This window comes from Limulus polyphemus, unplaced genomic scaffold (assembly GCF_000517525.1).
Source record: "Limulus polyphemus unplaced genomic scaffold, Limulus_polyphemus-2.1.2 Scaffold543, whole genome shotgun sequence".
NCBI classification, from domain to species: Eukaryota; Metazoa; Arthropoda; class Merostomata; order Xiphosura; family Limulidae; genus Limulus; species Limulus polyphemus.
In genome coordinates this window covers 180,837-191,934 of record NW_013666153.1, presented here as the reverse complement: position 1 = coordinate 191,934, position 11,098 = coordinate 180,837, and the positions used below count along the sequence as shown (strand labels likewise).

The 11,098-nt window shown below is 34.5% G+C and overlaps 1 protein-coding gene across 1 annotated transcript in view; it reads right to left on the bottom strand.

Moving 5' to 3' along the window:
- Window positions 1-295: 295 nt before the first annotated feature.
- Window positions 296-11,098, bottom strand: part of LOC106458994 (glycoprotein 3-alpha-L-fucosyltransferase A-like) — a 23,189-nt gene continuing 12,386 nt past the window's right edge. The window contains exon 2 of the mRNA XM_013918558.2: window positions 296-2,566. Coding sequence (XP_013774012.1) covers window positions 2,215-2,566 — 352 coding nt within the window. The 3' untranslated portion in view covers window positions 296-2,214. The remainder of the gene's footprint in view (window positions 2,567-11,098) is intronic.

The window sequence follows — 11,098 nt, the reverse complement described above, 5'->3', positions numbered from 1 at the left end:
CCTGGAGTACATGACATAATCCTATTATACCACCTAGCAACATGCACATAGTAACACGCCCCTGGTGTTGTTGGCGGGTCAGTGCCTCTCGACACGTTATATGAGCTTGTTGAAATTGGGTAAAAGTCATGTTTGTTTACTTCCAGCTTCATACGACCCTAGTATACTGCTGACAATCCCACTATTCGTTGTTAAAGAGTTAGTTGGCTGTGAGTGACTTTTTGTTCAGGTTGGTGAAAACCACATTTTCATTAACTGTCAATTTCTGTTCCTTGACATTTCTTTTAAACTGTTGTTTTGTTGTTTGGTGTTTATTGGCGCAAAGCAACTAGGCTATCTGCATCAAACAACTGGTAAAAATGCCTCAAGTAAAATACAATAAAATGTAAAAGCAAAACAGTGCCCAAAAATTAGGTAAAAACTGAATAGAAGTAGAAAGGCCAATGGCCCCCAATTGCTAAAACATAATCAAGTTGGACAGTGTCACTATCACCAATGGCACTGTCCAATATCAATGGGTAAATCCCGATAAAAATATGTCTAAAATGGTGCCACCATTCACAGATGTAATGATGGCATGAAAGTAAAATGTAGGCAATTGTGACCTGAGTGTCACAAAGGCCACATATTGGTGGGTCAGTCCCACGTAAAAGAAAATAATGGTTAAAAAAACTGTGACCAATGTGTAACATAGTCAAGACAACTTCCTCCAATTGATCCTTATGGAAATTCGACAGCCAATCAAGAACAGTAGGTTTGACTTGGAAAAGCTTGTTGTGAAGTTGCTCACCCCAAATCGACTGGCAACTGGCGTGAAGCCAGGCTTTGATCACAGGAGCAAAATTCATATATGGGAAAGGCATGGCTATGACAACACGAGAGTAGACAGACTTAGCTGCAGTGTTAGCATGCTCATTTCCTAGAGTACATACATGGCCAGGTATCCAAAGAAACTGGATAGAAACAGATGACAGAGAAAATTGAGCCCGTCATTTTTGAATGTCTAAGATAACAGGGTGAGAACTGACAATAACCGATTCCAGGGCCAGTTGAGAGCTAAGAGAGTATGTGTAAATAGAACTGTTAGTGTACTGCTGTGAGTCTTTTTGGATTGGTCTCTACCAGCTTTGTAGAATGAGATGGTGTAATGTTTTCCCATTATTCCTGGCAAAATTGCCCAAACTCTGACAAGTTCGTTGGGGATCATTTAAGGGGATCGTCTTCAATTCTCGCCGTAAATTTTATATTGGATTTAAATCAGGACTTTGACTGGGCCACTCCAGGACATTCACTTTCTTCTTTTGAAATCACTCCAGTGTGGCTTTGACCTTGTACTTCGAGTAATTGTGCTGCTGATTTTTTTACCCAGTTTTAGACTCTTAGCTGACTAAAGCAGGTTTTCCTCTAGGATTCGCCTGTGCTTTGCACCATTCATCTTTTCCTCAATCCTGACAAGCTTCCCAGTCCCTGCTGATGAGAAGCATCCCCATAACATGATGCTGCCAACACCATGCTTCAAAGTTGGGATGGTGTTGACTGGGTGATGTGCTGAGTTGAGCTTGCACCAGATGTAATGCTTTGAATTTAGACCAAAAAAAAGTTCAATTTTTGTCTCATCTGACCACAAAACCTTCTGCCACATGTCTGCAGTATCATTTAGTTGCTTTGTCACAAACTTCATTCGAGATTTAATATGATTCTTTTTCAGTAATGGCTTCTTTCTTGCCACTCTCCCATACAGACCGGGATATTGTCCATATATGAATACTGACTCCCCTCTCAGACATGGAACTTTGCCAATCTTTCAAAGTCACTAATAGCGTCACAGTGGTACCCCTAACCAGTTTCCTGCTTGCTCGGCTGCTTAGTTTGGAAGGTCGGCCTGATCTGGGTAGTGATTGGGTGGTATGAAGCTCATTTCACTTTTTAATGATGGACTTCACTGCACTCAAAGAGATAATCAGCGACTTTGAAATGTTTTCGTAGCCTTTTCCTGATCTATGCTTCTCTACCACTTTATATGAATATATATAATATATGTACATTGGAATGTGAAACAAACTATTTTATTTCACGATTAACTGTGGAGATAAAATGGCATTTCATAAAAGATCAATCAGCTTGTTTACGCTCTTATTGATGTCTGTATATTGCCAAGTGCCGATATTAAGTGAAAAACCAGAAAAGTAACAAAATATATAAACATTAATTTCGTCACTTTTCAATATCTCTCTTCTTTAAGTTTTCATTTAAATTTCGCCAGGTGTTTGTTGTGCATGTTCCGGGCCCCGCCCACCACGTATGAATGTCACTATAAACTTTGCTCTGTGGAGGGGCATGCAGAAGGGCACATAGACGGCACCAGAAGTACGTGTTCACGAATTCTCCAGTGCCTTTCCACTGAAAGTATTCATTGTATAGAGTATTATTCTTCTCAAGGCGATGTAGGTATTCAGCAAGATGTTTTGGAGATTCGAAGTCCTCCACGTGAATGTATGAGTGATGTGGAGCATTCCTACGGTAATCCTCGGGTCGAGCTCCCATCACAATTGGTACAACGTCACGGCTGAAAGAAATGCATGAATGAAAATTATTAGTGTTAACAAAAAATCAACGTATACCCGTTTTTGCTTCTGCCACAAATAATCAGAAATTATATAGGTATTACAGTCAGTGCGATGTTAAAATAGTAGATTGCCATGAATATAAGCTATAAAATGTTGTAAAAAATTCAGGACTCCATTTAGTAAAGTCCATAATTGGCAATTATAAACATTTAAGATAGTTTACTACAAAACGTCCATGTCTTACTTTAAAACTACATTGTTTTAATAAATGAATGGATGAGTCCTTATCAATGATAATGTTGATGATAACGTATTTACATGCATGGTACAATATTTAAGACAGAAATATGGAATGGCTATGGGAAACCCTTTATTTTCAATTTTATGTAACATTCTCATGGAGTATTTTGAAAGGGAATTACTTTCTACAGCAGGTCTGAATTCAAAGAAAATATCTTGGTTCTGATACGTTGATGACATATTTTTGGTTTTGACAAATAATAGAAATGATTTTCAAGCCTTTTTCCAGAGGATAAAGAAGCTTCACAGTACTATCAAGTTTAAAGGGAAATATGAAACGAATGATTCATTTCCATTTTCAGACATTCTTATAACTAGAGAAATAACAGGGGTTGTCCGCTCAATCTATAGAAAACCAATAAACTCTTTAAGCTATATTCACTTTTTCTCGTGCCACCATAAAACAGTTAAAACATCTATTATGACTTCTATGTTTCTAAGAGCCTTCAGAATATGTCATCATATGATCCTTGATGAAGAAATCAAAAACAACAATTTCAATGTTGTTTATAAATATTCCGACACCATTAAGAACTTTCTACCATAGAACATGTCTGTACCTCAAAATAAAGAACAAAGAGTCTATATATTCCCCTGTCAGTCTTTTGACAAAATTTATGTGGGTGAAACGGGTAGAAATTTAAATACAAGACTCGCAGAACATAAAAGGGATGTTAAAATGGTCAAACAAATAATGCTATTTTTCTTCACATGAGGAATCATGATCATACAATTAACTGAAAATCAGCCAAAATGATACATAAAACTAGAAATTATGCCAAAAAAAAGAACTGTAGAAAGTTCGTTATTTCAAAAATTGCCAAACTTTAACATGACAGAAGATCACTATAAACTGAACCCCTTACTGACGTCATATGTCCTCAAGAGATTTGGAACAGCTATTATAAAATAAATTGTAAGTGTTTCTCTCACAAAGAAAACTTCGATTGAAGAGGACACGTGAAAATGTCAAAACTTGTTTCCATATAAACTTCTTGATCCGACAATAGTGAATGTTAGCTATGTTTATATTACTCTACACGGTATTGTATATTTACTTGCTATCAAAATACCTAAAGAGCTGTTATGGGCCAGCTTCTTTCAATAAGATCAACAATTACAACAAAAACCTTACCAAGCTTGCACACTGCACTAATCATCTGACCTTCATGCTACACTGTAGAGATTCGAACATTATCCCAAACTTTCTGGTATTCAAGGAAACTACTTTCGTCAGAACAAGAAAGATAAAAAAAGTATTTGACAATACCAGGAGACAACTCCTAATGTTACATATAGAAGAAAACAGATGAAAAGAGCACCCCTTAATCAAGACAACTGAAACACAATATTCTGAATTTCCACAACTTTTCACCACGAATAAAAGATCATTGGACATCTTAAACCTTTACATGAAATGTAAAGATAGATAATCCTACGACTATCAACACTGTTCACAACTTCAGTTCGAGACTACTAAGTGATACAGAAAACAAAATTCTTTACCTAGGACTAAACTTTGCTATACAACTAGCACACTTCTTACTGTTGACATAGCTGCAACCATAGAATCTGCTGCACAAAACCTATGGCTAAACAATTTCGACATGAAACTTACTCCATCTTTCATAGAACATCTTAATTCGATAAACAACAGAATCCAGTTCACCATGGAAATAGAGCAATAAACAATCTTTCTACATTAACGCAACAAAGCCTTCACTAGACAGAGATTCTGAATTAGAGGTAATAGTTAGGGCCCCACTTCAGACGTGCACGCTGATAAGGCAATGGGGTGGAGATGATGATGTTACAAAAGACAATGACGTCATAGTTCCACAAAGTGTCACCAGATGGCACTTCTGGGACGCGTTGTTAGGCCACCATTACAGTTAACCATGATGTCAGAGAGGATTAAGTCATTGTTCCACAAAATGGAAACAGTACAAATTTGATCAATGTGTCTCATCAACATTACTATATTTAATACAATCAGTTTAAATCACTATTTTATTAGTTTATCAAACTTCCTGACCATTTACACTTAAATTGTCCTAAAAAGGATGCTTAACACTAATTCATTTCCTGACCATTTATATGCAAACAATCCAGAAAAAAACGTTTATTAAATATTATACATTAATTAAAACTTACACTTTCACTAGTTTGACTTTATGCTATCAATATAACTTGACAAAATAATTCATTTACATATGTTTTGTAAAGCTGAATGGTGTTCTGTAAACACTAACATCTAATTATTATACCAAATATATTGTTTTGACACATATTTTGAAATAGTAAAGCTATATATTCAAATGAAACACTACATAGAATGGGTCATTGACACACATAACAAAGGTCAGTTCTGAGTTGGCCAAGTCTATTTTGCAATACACTGTCGAACCGGGTAGCTCATCTATATATAAACAGCTGTCAACCAGTCTACAATCACTTTGAATTCAACATTCATGTGATTACTATATTTTATAGTTCTACTGGTGATAACCATGGACAACTCAACTGATGTAAGTATGAGTTTTGATTACATTTCTGAACTAAATGAAATAAGTACTGTCACAGATTTATTTTGATAACTTCTAGTTATATTTATGTAGGATATAGTCTCACTATCGATCAACAGCGATTATTTAAACGAATTAGAGAGAAGTGCATGTCAGCAATTAGGTGGAATTTACTTCCTTCTGTGGCCTCTAACTGAAGCTCTGACTACTGTAAGTTGTTATCATATCGGTTATATTGATTAATACGAATTTCTATACAAAATGATTTCATTTACTTCTTTCTTTTACAGACATTTAGTGATGAAGATCAACAAACTTCCCGAGATGTCAAGTGATCACCCAGCATGGAAGGAGAGGTAAGTTTTCTAAACTCCTTTCTGATATCACATATCTGAAATTATATTCCTTTACAAAATATCTTTATTAATATGTTTTCTATGACTTTAACAGATATCTGTTAAAGGTCCTCACATGGAAGACAGAGTTAGAGAGTTAAAAAATATAATGCAGCACCTACTAAGCACAATATATCGTTTAATCATAAAACACATCGACTCATAAACATGGACACGCTCAATAAGAACATTCAAAACATACTCGATGATACAAAGAAACACCTGAACAGTAGAGATAAAGTAAGGGTATATGTTTATTCAGACCGTTTGGATAAACCAATAAATACATGCTTACATAATAAGGATCTTTTCTCATCTGAAATGGCTTTAACTACCACCAAAAAATAAATCAAAGTAAAAAAGACATACCATTAAACAATTCATTCAAAATTGAAGTTACTATGTTGGAATTACGAGTAGCAGCACCAGACATAAATTATCAAACATCAGTCTTGATCGTTATTGTCATAAGTGATAATGATTACCTCTGCTATGATAAGGCTATGATACTAGCCTTAGCATCACTGAGAAAAAATCCAAATTATAAATACATTAGTGATCAATGACGACGATACTTGAAGTGTAGCTAAAGACTTGCATGCTTCATCTAATGTTCCAGAACTATCATGCGGTATAGAAGACATTTCTAAATTTGAACATCATCTAAATGTTCAAATACATGTAGTATCTTCAGAAAATTTCAACCATGTAATATATAATGGTTCTTCATGCCCAGACATCATTTACCTATTGTACCATGATCATCATTTATAACTTAATGAAAGGTTTCCTCAGGGTAAATTATTACTGTTCAGAATGTGACAAGGCATTAGAGCATTTAAATAAACACCATTGCTTTGAATATTGTAATGTTTGTTATAGTAATGAATGCTCGAATGGTCAACCCATAGTTTGTACTGATTGTAACAGATTTTGTAAATTTGCAGAATGTTACAACAAACATAAATCAAAGAATGATAAATAAGTAATATCTTTCTGTGATGATTTTTACCAGTGTTAAAATGGTTTTGAAATAAAGAAACACAATCCTAAATTACATCAATGTGGTGAAATCATATGTGTAGGATGTAAATTGTATGTCTTAAATAACCATTTATGTTTTCATCAGGATAAAGATGTCAAAGATTTGTCATATACAGACATAGCACATGATATGAAAGGTTTTGATGACTACTTTATATTGAATTATGTTATTCGTCAAGGGATAAAATCGTAAATGGTGGAAGAATTATGGTTATGACCATCAAAAGTCTCAGAATAACTGACAGTTACAATTTTATACCCATGTCTTTGTCACTGTGTCTGAAAACATTTGGATTAGGAGAACTACATAAAGGATATTTCCTTCATCTTTTCAATATAAAGTCAAATCAGGAATATAAATGACCTATACTGGATACCAGTTTTTGCTCTCTCTCCAATAAGACAAAACTTCCTGGATTGGCACTGTCAGCAACAGTTAAGAAAAAATAACAGTATCAGTGTTGATTCTTATTAATTTTTGTTGTTCTCTTGAAAATTTTGTTGTAAGTTATATTTACCATTCTTCATTTTTATATTTATATACTGCTGATCAGACACAGATATACTTCGATGGTGCTGTTTTAGATTCAGGGAAGAGTTTCTCGCAACCTTTGATCCCTTCAGATACACGACAATTGCTTCTGTATGCATGGCTGTATACAGAAGCAAATTTATACCCCCACGATTGATAGCTCTCATACTTAATCACGGATAATTTATGAACAGCAACTATAGCCAAGTAAGTATCCAATGGCTAGATTATGTAAAATACTCTGAGAGGGTAAAGATTCACCATGTGCTTACTGGTGGTGTAAAACAAATCTTGGATGTTTAAGTAAATGGTTTCTGTATGGAACAAAACATGATCTGTAAGTTTTACGGGTGCTACTACCATTGTTGTAATAAATGTTATGACTCTGATGCAAAGAATGTAGTTCTGATCTATACCCATGTGGTTTTTTAGAAATCGTACAGTTGAAAGATAGAAACAACTTGAAGCTCAAGAATACAAGATCATAACAATATGGGAGCATGAGTTTAAAATGAAGTCTAATAAAACAGATTTAATGAATGTTCTTAGGGACCATACAGTAGCTTCCCGCCTAAGTGTACAAGACGCCTTCTATGGAGACATTGTGACAAGACTTTTATATGATATAATAGAAAGAGAAAAGATCAAGTATGTGGATTTTGTATCATTATATCCATGAACAAACAAATATTGTGAGTATCCAGTTGGATATCCTACAATATTAACAACAAATTTCTTTAATTTAATTAATTATTATGGTTTTATAAAATGTAAAATTCTAGCCCCGAGAAAACTTTGTCATCCAGTTTTACAAAGTAGATGTAATAGTAGATTAACCTTTCCATTATGTGGATAATGTGTGAAAACTAGAGTACTGCCACCATTTAACCACAGTGATGACAAGAGATCTTTCACTGGTACCTTTTTGACAGAAGAATAAAAAAACAGTCAAGTATGGATACCAGGTAATAAAAATATATGAGATTTATAATTTTCCTGTCAAAACTAGAGATCTTTTTAAGAAATACATCGATAAGTTTCTTAAATTGAAGCAAGAAAGTTCTGGTTGGCCCTCTCACTGTATAACATCTGAGTCAAAACAATATTATGTTGATCAATATAACGAAAATGAAGGAGTGCAACTGACCCCTGAAAATACTGTTTTTAATCCAGGAAAAAGGTCAGTTGCAAATTTATGTCTTAATTCTTTTTGGGAATGTTGGGGTATGTCTGAGGGCCAAATCACAACTTACCTATGTTATATCTGTTAAAGAATGCCATTCATCAATAAACGATAATATCAAGATAATAACAGATGTTACACTGATTAATGGAGAAGTAATAGCTCTTCATTGGAAACATAAATATGAATATCTGCCCCAGAAACATCAAACCAACATCTTTCTGGCAGCTTTCACAACAACACATGCTCCTCTAAAGTTATATCACACATTAGAGAACTTAGGTTCATCTGTTTGGTATTATGATACAGACAGTATTGTATACATTTCAGAGAGATCTAATGATCCATCTCTAGGGTATTATCTTGGCGAGTTTACAGTCGAGCTAGATGGTCAGTGGTGGTCCAAAAAAATATGGCTACCTACGCGACGATGGAAAGTCATGCTGTAAAAGTAGAGGGTTTACCCCAATTTTATCAACAGCCACAAATTGAACTTCTCATCAATGAAATGTACGATAACAGATATATTCAGTTCTTTTCAGCCTCCTATGACTGTGACTAATCATAAGAAGATATGTAAATATTTAAAGACTCAAACCATTTACAACAAAGAAGAAAGGAAGAATTATCGTCCAACTCTCAGTTAAATGTTTTAGAGAGACAAATGTGTCCATCACATTCAAATATTTTGAAGAAGCTTATCAAGATGCAACAAGTCGATTTGAAACCAGAAACGTCTGAACGGATCCGTCTGAGGACTGGACTTTTTCCTGAAGGTAATGTTATAATGCATGTACCAAAGTAACTTAAAACTTGTTTAACTCAATATATACTCATTTATAATCATGACTGCTGTAGTGATAGAACTAAAATGATTTTATCTTAAAGATGGACCATATGTAATTAGAACTTGCATTCAAATGTTTAGTCACTGGATATATATGCGTGTTTGTGTTTAAACAACCGTTTCAAAGTAAATATCTTTCAGATTGATCGTCGTCAGTGTAATTGGATGACACGGCACATTCGTCTCATTCCACAGAAATCTGGTAACGTCGACTATCCCTACCTGTGGGTTGTGGCAAGATTGTTGAGAGATAATTTTACCACCATTTATAAAAAGGGGAGAGAGAAAGCCGAGATATTGAGGAGTCTGCTGAAAATTACTTGTTAGAATCTGTAATTGTTTGGATGTCCTAAGGTTAACCGACTTTCAAAATCAACTCTATCCTTTCAATTTCATATTAACAACTATTATCACTGTAGTGTGAAAAAAGTAGATGCTATATCTAAATGGATGGATATATAAATAGTTTTTATATATTGTACTCGCAATCTATTTTCATTTATTTATCATGACATTTGGAATTAAACAACACAAAGAGTTGTTCCATGCATTAACTAAATCAACATGTAAACAGATTAAAGGAATAATTGCCAAAGCTAAAATGAATTTATCTTGAGAATTTTTGAATGTGCTTTAAATGTTTTGAAGGGTAATGTTCCTTTGACAAACATACAAAAGGAAAACTTAGATGATACAAGTTATTATTGAGAGACTTGGCTGTCAATGAAACACTAGTTAAACAGAAAAAAAACTTACTAATATAGAAAGTAGGGTTTTTACCATTACTTGGTGGTTTTGCAGGACGAGCTATTGGTAAAGCTGCTGAAATCTAAAAATATGGCAAAGCGAATGGTTCTCGTTCCTGAAGAATTGATACATTCTTATTATCAATCCAAAGATTATGAAAGACCGATACATAAAGTATTAAACTCTATAGATAATGCTATGAATTCAGTCACACAAAATGATATGTTACTTATAGAAGATAAAGCAAAGATGATAAACCAACTGCAACAACGTCATCAGACCTTTCATTCACAAACTATGGAACCTGATAAAATTAAAATGGAATTGCTGACCTATGAAAATTTAGAGATCTTCGACAGTGTTCCTCAGAAATATAAAAAGAAAGCTGAAATTTTATCAAAGTTGATACTGTTACGTCTCCGTTCGTTAGTTAATTTCCGTAAATTCGTTCCGACGAAATTTTAGCGACACAAGTCCTCTCTTAAATAAAACTGGTTTATTCTTTCCGAATACAACTTTGCGATACACTTAATTTCAACACTCGCGCTATAACAAACGCTATAATTCTCAACAAACGTCTCACGTGCTCGACTTCAACAATACTCAGCTCAATTACACACACACACTGTTCCCGTCACGTTGTGACCGTCTTATATGTACAGACTACCCCAATCTAGTAGTCTCCCGACAATTCACGAAGGTTCGAGAAGGATGTGGCGTGATACTAGTCATGTGACCTCGCTGACGCAACACTGCCCCTCCTTAGTATTGTTCGTCCCGAACAATAGCCACTTACAATAAACCAATAACAATTAACAATAACTTAATTAAATGTACAGAATTACAAACACAAAATTACAATTCAAAAAAGTCTCTCAATTTTATGGGACGTATCTTCTTCAGTACTTGTCTTCGTCTCGTTGGCTTCTGCTTCACGTGGGGTTCATTTGCTCCATCA